The following is a 16,950-nucleotide window of genomic DNA, read 5'->3' as shown; positions in this document are numbered from 1 at the left end:
CGCCATGAGCACTATCGTTCAAAATGAGCCTTCATCATTCAAAGAAGTCGTGAAGCCTCAAGTATGCAAGAATGCTATGAATGAAGAATACGAGTCAATTTTGAAGAATGATGTCAGGGATGTGGTCCCTAGACCCCAGGACAAATTGGTTGTCACCTCTAAGTGGCTCTACGAAATCAAGCATGGAGCTGATGGAAGTGCAGAAAAGTTCAAGGCTCGTTTTGTTGCTCGAAGCTTCTCTAAAAAGGAAGGTGTAGATTACGATGAGATATTTGCACGTATTGCCCAATACATCACCATTCGCTCGATCATAGCCCTTGTTACCTCGCAAGGATGGAACCTACATCAGATGGATGTCAAGACCGCTTTCTTGCATGGTTCAATCAAAGAGGAAGTCTATGTGGAACAACTTGAGGGGTTTGAGGTTCATGATCAAGAATCTCATGTATGCAGGTTGAAGAAAGCTCTCTATGGATTGAAGCAAGCACCTCGGGCTTGGTATGAGAGGATCGATAGCTATCTGATGAAGCTGGGATTCACTAGAAGTGAAGCCGATCCAAACCTTTACTTTAAGGTTGAGAATGATAAAACTCTCATTCTGGTACTTTATGTGGACGACCTCTTTCTGATAGGTGCAGACCCTCCAATTCACAAATGTAAGAGGTCGCTGGCTTCTGAATTTGAGATGAAGGACCTAGGATTGATGCACTATTTCTTAGGGTTGGAGGTCTGGCAAAAGGCAGGGGAAATTTCCCTTTCTCAAGGAAAATATGTTGTGAAGATATTGGAAAGATTTGGGATGGTGGACTGCAAGCCTGTGACTACTCCGATGGAACTTAACTTTAAGAAGTTATGTGGTAGTGTTGTTGGACCTGAATTGGGAAATGTTTCTGAGTGTCGTCAACTCATAGGAGCATTGAGGTTCTTGTTGAAAATCCTGTTCGGACATATGTTTTGCAGTTAACACATTGAGCAAATATATGGTTGAGCCTCATCATATACATTGGATTGGTGCCAAGAATCTTCAGGGATATCTTTGGGGCACAATCACTCATGGATTGAGATACACTGTCGGAGATGTGAGGCTGCATGGTTATTTTGATGTTGATTGGGTTGGTAGTGTGGTGGATCACAAGAGAACTTATGGATGTTGTTTTTCTTTGGGTTCTGCTTCGATATCCTGGATGAACAGGAAGCAGAAATCGGTTGCCTTGAGCACTGTCGAGGCTGAATACATAGTTGCTAGTATGGCCTCCTGTGAAGCTGTCTGGTTGAGGAAGCTCTTCAGTGAGATGTTTTGACATGTGCTGGATACCACCGTGATCCTCTGCGACAACCTGAGTGGGATTTGATTATTAGAGAATCCTGTGTTTCATGATCGCTCCAAGCATATAGATATCAGGGACCACTTTATCCGGGATATGGTACAACAAGGAGCAATAAGGCTCCATCACATTGGGACTGAGGAGAAGGTTGCCAATATTCTGACAAAGCCCCTAGGGAAGGTCAAATTCTTGGCCTTCTGAGAATGACTTTGAGTCGTGGAGAGACCTTCTTATGAGGGTCTTGTATGAAGTGGACATTGAGCTCTGGGAGCTCCGGGGGGCTTGGGGTACTTCTTGCAGCGATGAGAAACCATAGGGTAAGTGGTCTAGCCTTCCCCTAGTGGTTTTTTGTGTATAGGGTGAGTGGTTCACCCTTCCCCTGTGATACCCCTTGGCGACATGTAGGCGGGATGGGTGGTTCATCCTTCTCCTGCTGAGACATCCTACCCATGCACTCTGGGACTCCTGGGAAGTACCTCTAATTTGGCCAATGAGTAGGGAAATGAGGATAAGGACCATAGTACTACCGATGAACGCATCGTGTACTACCGTACTCCCTATGCTAGGATAACTGATATTGATTTGGGATCAATTGGAACTGACTTCGGGCCAGTAAGAGTGGTATGACATACTCTCCTTTGATTGGGACTAACTTTAGGTCAGTAGAGAATGGTATGATACATTCTCGATCACTTCTTCTTCTTCATAGTTCAGCAAAGCAGAGCAGTGCATTGATGGCAGAGATAGTACAGATTGGTAGATAGATCATCAGATGGAGTTCTCCCTAGTTGAGAGGGAGTTAAATTGGCAACTAGGGCCAAACTACACATGGGTCATCTTATTTATCACAACTGATATTTTTCTTGGATTCCTCTCTCCGAGAGGTGTAGGATTGATGTAAAGATTATCCGATTTTGACATGTATGAATGAAGTTTGAATTTATTTTGATTATGGTCAAATTCTCAAAGTCGGCCAACAAACTTATGTAGGCTCAGAAGCCCAACAGTCACCTCTATTCATCTTCAACGTTGCGTATAAATAGAAGGTGACTTAGCCTCATTTGGACACACTCATCCTCACATTTCTCTCTCTCTCCCCTCATTGATTGGGTACGGATTTTTGGGCCTCTCTCTCTCCACACGTTCGAAATTTCAGGAGAATGAAATTTCAGGAGGTCGAAATTTCAGGAGAGCAAAAATTTAGGATGCCCAAATTTCAGGACACTGAATGTCTGGACAGTTCGACCAAGCGTTGACCTCTTTTGACTGCATTTTTGTGAGGGCTATCTCTGTTTGGCATGCCACATTTCTGGCACAAAAATCGAGGCTAAGCATTCATTGTTGACCAACGCTGACTTTTCCAGTTAGGGCCCTTTAGCTGTTGTTATAAATTATCAGATTTGTAAATTGTACTATCTCTCTCTACTGAACTATTGAAGACTAAAAGAAGATTTGATCAAGGGTTTCCCCACATTGGGGTTTGTCGCTGGCTGGTGCCACATCTTGTGTCCTCTTGTCTTGGCTTGTCTTCTACTGTTTATGTTTATGTTCTATCTGCATTTTACTATCATGTTGATGTGATTGCTAATCTGAATATTGATACTGGGCTAATAAAGAAACTGAAGTACAATTGCTCTAAAGCATAGAACATACCATTGTTGCCTAAAATTAACATGCCTCCACTCGCCTTGGGCTCTGCTTCTCATCATCCTGTTGGTCGGCCTTGTTGACCACACTTTGTCAACATTCCAAGGAAGCATAATCCAAAGATATGAAGACATTTTTTCGAAGTCCAAAGTCATTAACCAACACAATTTTATCATTGTAAACCCAATTTCTGCAAGTTGTATTGTAAATGATGCTAGTATAACCATTTAATTATGTAACAACACCTAGGTAAGCCTCTGATTTTGGCAAAGGATTTCATCTTAGGAAGTTTTTTAATTGCATCGAATTATGTGTGTTTCTATACATGGATAATCAACAAACCTTTTATTCCAGCTTAAACCCCAAAGCTAGTGTGGAATTTGTTAAGAAATCAATGCTAGTAGATATTACGGTTTTATTCCTCTTTCTTGATAATTACTTATGAATTATGTTGGTCACTTTTACTTCTTTATTAGATTATCTTTCATCAAGCAATTACCAAATTATGTATGTGTGAATCTCACAAGAACAAGAGATACAAGATCTAGGAGCACAACCAGGGAAAAACCCCTATATGGGGAAACCCATTTAAGAACTCTTCCTTCAGTTATTCAATTCAAGATGAGACACTTCCAGACTTCTTAGACCTAGACAAATACCTCCTCCAACCACCAAGTCAACCCTTCCTCCTTGTAGATGTCCTTTTCTCAGCCTTCCAAGTGTCAATGCTTCAAGGTGCAACTTCAGATCAAAATTTCAACCCCAACAACATATTTTTGGCCCCTAGCTTCAGAACTTCGACCCTACAAGAGAGATAAAATTTTGGCCCTAGCTTCAACTCAATATCTTCACACGTGTTAAGGAAAGGTAGCCCAAAAACTTGATTTTCCTCTTCCCAACTTCTCGCCTTCTCTTGCAACTTCACACTCTTTTCCAACTACTTCTTCTCAAAGATCGAACTTGTTGATGATGCTCTCCAAATGAAGTCGAACTGCTCAATATATAGGCTTCTTGTGAGGTTGAATTTCCCTAATCCAGGCCGACTTGTTGAGGGCAGGGCCGACTTGGTGTGGAGGTGACAAATTACCTTTTTGACTTAAAAATAATTCTTTTTACATGATACAGAAGCCCAAGAAGGGTCTAATAATAATGCCAAAGACTCTAATGACTCAAGACAAAACCTAGAAGTTCTCAATGGGGAATTTGACCTATAAAACATAGACCCAAGCATGAAACCCATCCTTTAATAAGTCATTTTATTTAATAATAAATTTTTCTTTTGACAAGTACAATTATGAAGACCAAAGCTAGTTACATTCTTCAACACTCCCTCTTAACTAGGGAGGTATTCATAATTACATTTTACACATAGATACAAGTACATGGAAGGTTTCAAAATGACATGAACTATGAAGAGTTCTAGCACACTCAATGCTACAGACTAGATTCTTGACCAGGGTAATCTATCTGGGTGGGACTAAGATGGACTAAAGCTTTCAACTAGTCTAGGTACCATCAAGCTTACTAACTAACTATCAACCCAAGGATCTAGGTGCGTATCCAAGGTTAGAGCTCCTAGACTAATGCCACCCTCCCTCTTCAGGATCTAGACATCAACACACAGGCCAACCAAATGTCCTCCCAAACATCCACCATTAGATGTTTCATCTCTCCCTATCAACTAAATCTGTAATATCGACCAACCCAAACATGCTTCTAAAATATTCAAGCTTCTTATTCAGAAGAGATTTCGTCAGTACATCAATTACCTGTTCATCTGTTGAAATATATTGTAGCTTTATGACCCCGTCTTGTACCAGGCTCCTAATGTAGTGGTACTTGTTGTTGATATGCTTTATCCTTGCATGGAATACAGGGTCTTCAGACATCTTGATGCTGCTTTGATTATCACAATTTATCATAGTAGGATCTAGAGGCTTCCTAAACAAATATGACAAAAGTTTTCTTAACCATGCAACTTCCTTTCCTACTTCACATGCAACAACGTATTCTGCTTCAACACTACTTAATGCAACAAGATCTTGTTTTCTACTCATCCACGAAATCATAGCAGATCCCAAGCTAAAACATCCACCTGTAGTGCTTCTTCCATCAGTCTCACTGCCACCCCAATCAGAATCAATAAAACATGTTAACTTGACTTCCTTTCCATCATACTTTAGGCAGTGATGTATAGTGCCACATAGATATCTCAAAATATGCTTGGCAACTATCCAATGGTCATGACGAGGCTCCAACTGAAATTGACTAAGAACATTCACGACAAAACATATATCAGGTCTTGTATTTACCAGGTACATCAGAGAACCCACCAACTTACGATAGCTAGTAGGATCGACGAGACTAGAGTCGAAGCTTCTCAACTTCTTGAGATTAGTGATCATGGGAGTAGTCATAGGTTTGGAATCCATCATACCGAATCTCTGCAATATCTCGATTATGTATTTCCCTTGACCTAGATATATTTCTCCAGGTTTTTTCCAAACTTCCAAACCCAAGTAATAATGCATGAGTCCTAGATCTTTCATTTCAAATTCAATTACCAACATCTTCTTGTATTCTTGTAGAATAATGACTGGTTCATTGTTCACCACCTTGATGCAGAGGTTTGGATTTGTAGAACTTTTGCCGAACCCAATTCTTAAGAGATATGCATCCATTCTTGCATACCATGCCCTAGGAGTTTGTTTCAAGCCATATAGGGTTTTTCTTGAGTCTGCAAATATGTGCATCTTTACTATTTATCTCAAAGCCTTCCGGTTGTTCAATGTATACTTCTTCATCGATGGTTCCATTCAAAAATTCTGTTTTTACGTCCATTTGATGAATATCCCATCCCATTGTAGCAGCCAATGAAACCAAAGATCTTATAGTAGTATATCTTGCACTAGGTGCAAAGTTTTATTCATAGTTTATACCTTCCTTTTGAGAAAAACCCCTTGCAATGAATCTAGCTTTGTATTTGTCAATACTTCCATCAATAACATGTTTGATTTTGTAAATCCATTTTGAAGTGACAATTGATTTGTCACTAGGTCTAGGAACGATTTCCTAAACCCCATTCTTCATGATGGATTGATATTCTTTTTGCATCACCTTCTTCCATTCTTCTTGATGAGCAACTTTTTCAAATGTAGTTGGTTCAACTTTTATTAATTTTTGTCATATATGTTGCATATCCTAAATATCTCTTTGGTATTTTTCTCTCTCTAAAAGTTCCTTTAGTAGCTCCATGTCCTTCGACATCTTCAAGAGTAGATTTTAACCAATTTGGCCTCTTCCTTGTTTCGGGTATGATCACAGGTTGAATAAGCTCACTTGGTCCTTCTACTTCTTCTTGGTTTGTAGTTGTCTTATCATGATGCTCTTCTTCTTCAAATAATGGTGTATCTTCGTCATCAAAATCTATTGGAATATCCTTGGATGTTTTGTAGGCACGATTCTCATCGAATATAACATCCTTGCTTACTTCAATTTGTCTTCCTTCTTTGATGTAGATTCTATATGCTTTTGAAGAGAGACTGTAACCAACATAGATTCCTTTAATGTTTGTAGAATCTAATTTCTTTAGCTTGTGTAAGGATCAAATTCAGAAGTGTAAGGACCAAATTCAGACTATATGCATTTTTTTTTTTAACAGCAAATACAACCAAAAAAAGAACGCATTGAAATTCAAATTTATTTAGCACACACATTCCTGCCACTCATTTAAGGAAAACATATCATAACATTTACATACTGTTAACTAAGATCAATAGTAATGAAATACATATGTACCGTTCACCAGAAGGCGAGACTCCGCTTGCTCTGCTGTTACTGGTATTCCCTTGTAGCTGGTCACCTCCGCGAGTGAATGATGACGCACTTGATCCGAATGCGAAGACCCACCGGTTAACCTCCCAGCCTACTCCTTGGGTACTCTTCTTCCCCGCGGACCCCCGAGCTGCAATGGGGTTGTACAATGGAGGAAAGCACTAGCTGGTAGAGGAGAGCACACCTTGGCTCCAGAGTCCCCTCTCTAAAATCCTCTACCTCACCAAACTCACTATAGCTTCGTAATCACTGCTCTGACATCATCTCATCCATCCAACAATAGGGTTCCCAAAAGTCCCTTCTCCCATGGCTTGCCCCTTCTTTTATAAGAGTCCTCCTAGATGACACTTGGCATGTCATGCATAATTATTCTTTTTATTTTTTATTTTTTATTTTTTATAATTCAATAGTTTGATTATTCACCTACCTATGTGTCACTCTCTCATCAAGGGTCACCCAAATAATTTACTTAACTTTTTATTTAAAACTAATATTTTCCTCACCTCAACAAGATTCCTATTTCTTCTCCTAGTTGTCTCTTTATTCCCCCCTTTTATTCCTTAATTTGTGTTCATTACTTGAAGTCAATTAATGAGTCAAGATTTTATCCCCAATCTACTCCCTAATTTAACTCAGGTTATCTCTTAGATGGATATTCTTATGTTGGTTGTTGACACATGGAGCTTCTCTACATTTCTCTAAATTTAATTTATTATTCTCATTATAATTCACCTTCCTCTTTTCTTAATTAGGTTTAAATTAGTTTAGGATTAATCTTTATCCTTACAATTATGTTTGTCTTTCCCCTTTTTCCTAATTAAACCACATAATCTTCAAAGTATTTTCCAACATGGGAAGGGTTGAGTTTTTAAGGTACTCTATTTTAATTCTTCCTATGATCCTCCTTATTCCAAGTTTTATTTTTGATTTAATTACATTGGTTTCTAATCATCATTTACCCTTGATGTAAATTTACCTAGTTTTCATTCCTTGCTTATATTTATTTATTATTATTTATTTTTAATGATTCCAAGGGTGCCAAGTTTGGTTGTGCCCTTCAAGAACTTCCCTAGAAGTTCCAAGGGTGCCACACCTAATAGTTTATTTGTGATGCCAAGGGTGCCAAGTTGGTCGTGCCCTTCAAGAAATTCCCCTGAAGTTCCAAGGGTGCCACACCACTTGCCCTTCAAGCATCCAGTGACTACGAGGGGAAAGTATAGTGCAACGTCATAGACCACTATCATCTCTTATGTTGCCTGCTATAGTGAGACTAATGGTGTCGGGGATCAAGGAATCCGCCTTGATGCACGCCCCCCGGTAAAGTCCTCATGAGCGACCCAACTTTGGGACCTGCCCTCATGGCATCGTGATCTTCAAGGCGAAGGTGTTTCAACCCTTCCAGCCCAAGTCACGGCGGGAGTGCTAGTGGGTGAGATCAGGGACTCTGTCCCACCCCTCCCATGTAGTTCCATCCACTTGTACAACCCCATCACCCATATGTGAGTCATTTGGTCAAGCAACTAATCTGTGCCTGCAACCATTAACATATCATCAGAATATAGTTAAACATATATTGTAGATTTCAAGATCGACTTAGACTTTCAAAGATAAAAATAATATGAATTTTCATCAAACCAGGTGTCATCAACTCGTCATATGCGAGTCCCTCTGATGGTTTCCTGCCATACTCAATAATCATCAGTAACAAGGTTTCTCAATGTTAGTCATTGTCATAATAGCATCATTGACAATTCCTAGTCATTCACATCATTGTCCATTGTAAGCCTGAACTAAAGAAAGTAGGTAACATAGGGTACACATCCATCCTGGCTATCATCATTAAACATCAATGGAAAAATACATATTTATTAATCTATCACATCGTAACAGCAATAGAAATATACCTATCCATCAAATTTATCATCATCATGCTTTTAGTAGAGAGCATACATATTCTTTACTACCCTCATCATCATAAATTCAACTAGAGACCAAACTTAACTATTTAATGTTGCAATCATCAGAACACCAATAGATAAGATACATAACCATTCATGCTATCATAATATCAATGGAAAGCATTCATAAACATCACAACCATGAATATCTCAATCAGTAATAATAGTGTCAAGTGCCCGGATCCTCAACCTGAGGTCCTCAAAGAATAAAGTGTGGGCCTTATGGCTAAATAAATGTTTGTGTCATATCACTGTCAGTCAACTAGAGTGGGCACTACATACACCCCCTCTTAATAATAGACTTCGTCTTGAAGTAACTGGAATAGGTAAGGAAAACGGTAACACATCTCCTCGGCATCCTCCCAAGTAGCTGAACTAGGACTATAATTGTCCCACTGGACCTTGACCTGGTCCACTAACCGTCGTCTAAGCTGCAAATTTCTCTGGTCCAGTATGCAAACTAGTTCAGTCATCACTGCTCCCTCGTCCAAAACCTGCAAATGACCAAAATCAATAATATGCGAAGGATCTGAAATATAATGACGTAAAACAGACACATGAAACACATCATGCATACGTGCTAAAGATGGGGGTAAGGCAAGCCTATATGCCACTGGACTTTTCCTTTCTAAGATTTCAAAAGGTCCCACAAACCGTGGAGACAATTTTTCTCCTTTTCCAAATCTTATAGAGCTTTTTTGGGGCCTTACTCTCACTAACTTCATAACTTCGGTCTACTCGATGAGCATCAACATAGCTCTTTTGTCGATCTTGCGCTTCCTTTAGCCTCCTCCTAATCATGGTCATTTGTTCTTCCATCTCTTGCACCACTTCAGGTCCTATTAATACTCGGTCCTCTAGTCGGTCCCAACTGAGAGGTGTTCTGCAAGGTCTTCCATATAAGAACTCAAATGGCGCCATCTTTATGGAACTCTGATAACTATTATTGTAAGCAAATTCTACGAGTGGTAAAAACTCCTCCCATCTCTTTTGTTGGTCCATCACATACATTCGAAGCATGTCTTCAAGGATTTGGTTTGTCCTCTCTGACTGCCCATCTGTTTCCGGGTGATAAGCAGTGCTGAAGTTCAACTGGGTTCCCAAAGCTTCTTGGAAACTGGTCCAAAATCTTCCAGTAAACACTGCTCCCCTATCGGATATGATCTTTCTAGGCACTCCATGTAATCTCATAATCTCATTAATAAAAACCCTCGCAATTTCTGGTGCCTTATATGTAGTCTTAACTGGTATGAAATGGGCGCTTTTGGTCAACGTGTCCACTACCACAAATATGGAATCATGTCTTCTTGAGGTCGTTGGTAGTCCCACAATGAAGTCCATTGATATAACTTCCCATTTAGATTTTGGTATCTCATGGGGCTGCAATAAGCTTGCCGTATGCCTGTGCTCAGCTTTTACTCGCTGACACTCTAAGCATCTAGCTACCAAGTTCACGATGTCCTTCTTCATCCCTTTCCAAAAGAAGAGTGGTTTCAGATCTGCACTCATTTTCTTAACACCAGGGTGTGCCATGTATACAACACGATGTGCTTCATTTAAGATTAATTGGCGAATATCTTCATTTGGGGGTACATATATCCTTCCTCGAAATCGTAGTAGCCCATCATTATCAAGGGAGTATTCCTCATATTTTGGGACCCTCATTTCATCCTCCCTCAAACTTTTTCTAACCTCCTGACACCAGGCGTCTTTAATTTGTAATTCAAGCAGTTTCTCCCTCAAATTTGTCTTCAAGGGAATCACTGAAAATATCCGCGACCTCCTACTTAAAGCATCAACCACCCTATTTACCGTTCCTTTGATGTAAGTGATATCGAAATCATATTCACTAATTAGCTCAGACCATCGTCTTTGCCTTGCATTTAAGTGATCTTGAGTGAATATGTGTTGTAACCCACAATGGTCAGTCCTAAGATCAAACTTCCTTCCTAGAAGGTAGTGTCTCCAAATCTTTAGTGCATAAACAATTGCTGCCATTTCTAGATCATGGGTTGCATAGTTTTCTTCGTGGGTTCTGAGTTTCCTTGATGCATAGGCTATTACTCTTCCTTCTTGCATCAACACACAACCCAATCCTTCTTTGGAGGCATCAATGCAAGCCAAAAATTTTTGTTCCATATCCGACACCTTCAAAATTGGTGCTGTCGTTAATAACACCTTCAACCTTTGGAATGCCTCATCACATTTTTTAGTCCAGATGAATTTCTTGTTCTTTCTTTGGAGCTCAGTAATGGGGTTTGCTATTTTTGAAAACCCTTCGACAAATCTACGATAGTATCCTGCCATGCCCATGAAACTTCGTATTTCATGAACATTGGTTGGTGTTGGCCATTCCATGATGGCCTCGATCTTTACTGGGTCTACTGCAATACCCTCCCCAGAGATAATGTGTCCAAGATAATGAATCTTGGTTTGGTAAAAGGAACACTTTGACAACTTCCCGTACAATTGGTTTTCTCTAAGACATTGAAGAACTATCCTCAAGTGTTCATCATGCTCTTCTGGGGTCTTTGAGTAGATCAAAATGTCATCGATAAAGACTTGTACAAACTTGTCTAAGTAATCCCAAAATATTCCGTTCATCAAACTCATGAAAACACCCGGGGCATTTGTCAGTCCAAAGGGTAAGACTACAAATTCATAATGCCCAAATCTTGTTTTAAAGGCTGTCTTCGAAATATCTTCTTCTTTGATTCTCAACTAATGATAACCCGACCTCAGATCTAATTTCGAAAACACCGTTGCCCCTTTCATTTGATCAAATAAGTCATCTATCCTAGGCAAAGGGTATTGATTCTTTATAGTCACTTTATTCAACTGGCGGTAATCAATGCACAGTCGCCAAGACCCATCCTTTTTTTTAACAAAAATCATTGGGGCTCCCCATGGAGATGTGCTAGGTCGTATGAACCCCAAGTCTAGTAGTTCCTTTAATTGGAACTGCAATTCCTTTAGCTCTGGTGCCGACATTCAATAGGGTGCCTTTGCAATAGGCTTCGTGCCTGGTTTAAGGTCGATGGTGAAATCAATTTCCCTCCTTGGGGGTAGCCCGGGGAGTTCTTCGGGAAATACATCCTTAAATTCAACAACAATTGGGTGTTTATCAAGACCTTCAGAGTCACTCTTTTCGTTTAGAGTTACCACTGAGAACAATTGACACCCCTTTCGCCTAAATTTCATTAGTTGCAAGGAGGAGATGAACCTCAAGGACACCCCTCGATTCTTTCCCCTTAATGATTTTCGTTGGCCGTCATTGTCCGTGAAATGTAGAATCTTGTTCTTATAGTCTAGGAGTGCCTCATGCCGCTCCAACCAATCCATTCCTATAACTACGTCATAAACTCCTAGAATTGTCGAGTACAGGGATATCTTGGTCTTACATACACCCAGGTCCACCTCACAATCCTTTACCATTTTTCCTACAGTTCTTTTCATACCACATGCCATTTCTACATGTTTAAATTCATACTGTGGAGTTGCTTTATGTTTAATCATTTATAATACATTTATAGAAATAAATGAATCAGTAGCCCCTGGATCTATTAAAATGACAAAACTCATACCATCAATATTACCTGAGGTTTCTAACACAGTGGACTGGTGTTCGACCTGGCGATTGTTCACCGCTGCATGGATGCGATGAGCCTTCCCCAGATCCCCCACTGTAGTTGCATTCTTAGTTGAGTTGATATTACCTGTCTTTTGAGGGCAATCCCTCTCGTAGTGAGGACCCCCACAATTCCAACACCCCTTCCTAGGGACTTGGCTCCTACTACCAACTGAACTGTGAGTTGGTCTAGAACTTTGCTGGAAAGAAGATCGGTGCTGAGGTGGTGTGACTTGGTGCTGTCGCATAGGCTGGTGCGGTTGTGGTTGACGAGTTTGTTGCGGTACCCTGCGCGAATGCTGAGCTGGATGCCTATATGGTGTTCTTTGATTTCTTCCTGACCACCTTTGATGATTTAGCATAGGACCCCCTTGCAAATTTCCACGTTCCATATTGTTTCTCCCTGGTACTCCTGATTCTGTGGGCCTTGTTGACTTACTATGTGCACTGCTCATGATCTCCTCCTCTGCAATGATTGCCCGCTGAACTGCCTCGTGCAAGGTGCGAGGCATTAAGATTCTAACCTTGTTCCGAATGTTAACATTTAATCCATACACAAATTTGTTCACCTTGAGCTTCTCTGTGTTTAGGTGAGGGGCATAACGAAATAATTCCATGAAACGTGCCTCATACCCTGGTAGGGAGGGACTCCCTTGCTTTAATGAATTGAATTCATTTAGTTGTCTCTCAAGGAACTCTTCTGACAGGTAACGCTCTCTAAATTTTTCTTCAAATAGCTCCCAAGTTACTTCTGATATATCCATCCCCAATTGGGTTAATAATGTCTTCCACCAAAGTAGTGTGTTTCCCTTTAGCTAGAATATACCCATCTTGGCCTTCATGTTTGAGGTGTAATCTCTAAGGGTAAAACATATAGCCATGTTTTCCAACCATGCCTCCGCAGATTGACCATCAGTGGAACCCCAAAACTCTGGAAATTTTACCTTTTCCAAGTCTCGACGTACATCATTTCTTGTGGTGTTTTGGGGTGTTTCATTTTGTATGACCGGTCCTCCATGCTCCCGTTCCAAACGGTTTATTAATGCCTCAGACATGTGTTGGAATGATCTCATTAAGTTCAACACTTCTCCCGCTGGTATTTGTTCTTGTGTTGAGATGTTTTCCCCCTCATTAGGTGGGGTTGTAGGAGTAGGCTGTTGTGGTGGCGCCATGCTGTGCCCTTTAGCTGCCCCACTCCTTCTTGTACCTCTTCTAACCATGGTTCACCTGCCACAGTTTAATACGATTTTCCTTATAAGATAAAAACCAATCAAATAAAAATTTTAACCAACGTGAGTGGTTCATAATTTATTGTTATTAAAACATACTTAAGAATGCATTTCTAAACTTATTTGACTTAAATGTACGCATAATATTCAGTTTCCTTTCTTTCTTTTTAAATTTTTAAAATTAAGCTACCAGTTTAACATGGAAACTAAGTCTTAAAATTAAAAGTTAGAATTTATCACCTACCCTACGTTAATATGGAAAGGAAGAAATTAAAATAATATAGTAGCATTTTTTACTTAAATTTCCTTTACCAATGAATTCCCCTTTTTTTTTTTTTTTCAAATACATCAATAAAAAAGCGTCTTTATAATGATTAAAAGAGAAATGATTTTCCCAAAAACTAAAATCCACTCCAAAATAATTACCCCCAAAAGGATGATGAGGGTATGAAACCTTTAAGGGGTTACAAGATGAAAAATTTAAATGCCCTTTCCTCAAATTAATAATGGGAAAAACTTTTAAAATGATTTTTACAAATATTTTAACACGACACATCTTTCCTAAAAGTGGAATATACTTTCTTCAAAATGTAAATGAAAAATTTATAGTGAAAATAATTTACTAATGAAACTTTTACCAATCAATTTCCCAAAACTGACATTTGAGAAAATTCTATCATATAATTAAATGAGAACCCAAAATAAAAATTTAAAAGAAGCACCTTTCCAGAGTTAATCGCTTCACTCTTCGCCCAGGAATTTTTACATCCAGGTGAGGAAGAACCTTTCCATCAAAATTTGTTCTAGTTTTAAAATTAAAAATAGAGTAAGTTAATAAATTAATTTAAATTAACACAAACGTCACTTCATCACTTCAGTTCAATGAATTTAAATGACAATTATGAAATCATGGAATGTAAAAACATAATCTAAGTGAAGGACAAGGGAATTATAACAATCAATTGACAGTCATATTAAATCTACTGTTTATTCAATTTTCATTTCCATTTGTTTATATGTTGACCACAATTTGTAAGTGATAGTAGAAGGTAAATGACCAAGAGAAAGAAGGCAACCTGACTATGAAATAGATCCATCTTCTAGTAACAAGGAAAATAATGAGCATGTCTGATAAGTTGCCAAACTTGAGTTACTGTGGGGTTGATTTTCAAATAGCTTGTTATTATTGTAACAAATCACTTGCTGAATTGTTTTCAAGGTTTGCGGTGTCCACTGTAAGCAACCATAAAGACTCCACTTATATTGTAAGCAATAATAAAGACTCTATCTTTATTCAGCTCGAAAAATGGGTTTATAATCTAAATTTTGAATCATGGCTTTAGACTCCACTAAAATACATTGAGTCTTAATGAAAAGTCTCTGGTAAGGGGCATCACATAAATTTGATTTTTAATTAACTCTATTTGATTTTCTTTCAAACTTCACAATCGTAAATAATAAAGAGAATAACTAAGTGTTGAAAATGAATTTTCATATCTCAACCGTAGAGTTTAACATTTCTTAATAAGAAGACAGTGTTTTTTAGATTTAGTGATAAAATCTGTTCGATCAGGAGTAAGCCAGAATTAGAGATAGGAGATTATGTTAAGATCTTTATTAATAAATAGAAGATTTTAGTTAAGCTATTATTAGAAAATTAATGTGATAGGGGAGAAGAGTTAGGCGAGGTTTTTGTGGAGCGAAAAGCTCAGATTAGCGGAGTAGTTATGTAAAAAAAATTCAAACAGATATCAGTCTAGGGGGATTTTTGCTAATTCCGCCGAATACATGAGTTCGTCTGCGTTTACACAATTTAATAATCACTCGGGAGAGAGGTGACGATGGGACTGAAAGCTCCCTGTCAGAAATTTCTTTTGATAAATTCGAGGAATAGACTACGTCTAAATGGATGATATATTAGTTCGTAGGCGCTTACACAATATGACTATTTATCTGGGTACTTTACAGATCTTGCTTGGGCGTGAAGGCTTCGTTTTGACTTTCGTTAACGAAGTGCAACGAGGGAGATTTGTTGTTCCCTCCCAGATAACGTTTTCAGCCATGGCGTTGCTTTCATCCACCTATTTTCAGTTTAAATATAAAACTCTGTTTCTTTTTTTCTTTTTTTTTAGAGAAATACACAAAATTTGCCAAACAACTGCTCCCTATATTATATCTTTATGATAAAGATGGAGCCCAAGGCCAAAACGAGCACATGCACGGCGAAATGCCATTGCTTCTGCCTTTTGAACAGGGTCTCCAAAACCTGTGTCATCTGTGGAAGTGGACACAGTTGCTTCACGATGAATCTCATCATCGACACCATAGATGGTTACACGATAGACAACTGATACGGACTTGCCATCATTCGAGTAGGTGATGCTGCGAACCTCTCCAGACCATTCTGGAGCATGCAAATTTATAATCCTATTTACAATGTGCCATGGCACATATCTGTTAGTGAATCCCTCCTCGACTCTGATTTACGGCTGGGAAGAGTAAGAGCTTCGGAGGAGAGCTCGCGTCAACCAGGCCATCGTTTTTTTTTTGTCTGCTTGTCCGAAAATCTCAGAGGGCCAAAACTCTGTTTCATTTTATATATAAAGAAATCTACAACTGAGGTTTGTGTACAATCGAGGGACAGATCTGGCAATTCGATCTGGTTGATCTGTGTAATTAATGGAATAGATGTGGCCTGCGTTAATTGTCACAGATTCCGTTAATGTATCTGGTTGTATAGAAGTCCCCTTCATAGGCAAGCTAGCGGTTTTTACTACAAGTCTGTTATGAGTGGGCGTGTTCAAATATTGCTAGGGTAGTGCAGGGAAGCCGATTCATTATGCATTTGTTCATTATAACATGGATTTTCTGGAGGGCATGGCTGTCAAGTTTTGCTCTAGCAGAGCCGCTGTTAAGTGAAACAGTAGCATGTTTCTTTAGTTTCCCTGCATTACAGCGCTTTTCTTGACCAGTTTGTTGAGAAAAAAGCCGGATCTGGAGATGGGTGCCAGCGATGCTCTGGCCACCATAACAGATTCGAATTTGGACAACATAAATAGGTTTGGACTGACAGCAGGTAGAGGATATCTACAGACTGCTTCTGTTGTAATGCTGTCAAATGACACACCCAATTCTTCCATCACGCAATTCATGAAGTCTATCTCCAATTTTAATGTCCTGCTTTACATTTTACAACAGTGATGTCAGTCATCGCATAAATCTGTGATTGCAGCGTGGGATGCGTTGTGTTTTCGAATGCAGGGTAGGGTGACTGCACAAAGCTATTGATCTTCTGTTTCAAATCTTAAGATAACAAAGCCATAGATGTC

The 16,950-nt window shown here is 39.2% G+C and overlaps 1 protein-coding gene across 1 annotated transcript; it reads right to left on the bottom strand.

Moving 5' to 3' along the window:
• Nucleotides 1-15,786: 15,786 nt before the first annotated feature.
• LOC149208857 (DNA repair RAD52-like protein 1, mitochondrial) lies at nt 15,787-16,104 on the bottom strand (the record flags this gene model as incomplete). The annotated part of the gene is made up of 1 exon (XM_089398442.1): nt 15,787-16,104. A coding segment is annotated over one exon (318 nt), but the record flags the coding sequence as incomplete, so codon positions are not given.
• Between the last annotated feature and the right edge of the window lie 846 nt (nt 16,105-16,950).

Source organism: Pinus tabuliformis, chromosome 1_2 (genome assembly GCF_031772625.1).
Source record: "Pinus tabuliformis cultivar Carrire ecotype Pingquan chromosome 1_2, CPIR1, whole genome shotgun sequence".
Taxonomy (NCBI): Eukaryota; Viridiplantae; Streptophyta; class Pinopsida; order Pinales; family Pinaceae; genus Pinus; species Pinus tabuliformis.
This window is presented reverse-complemented; position numbering and strand designations above follow the sequence as displayed.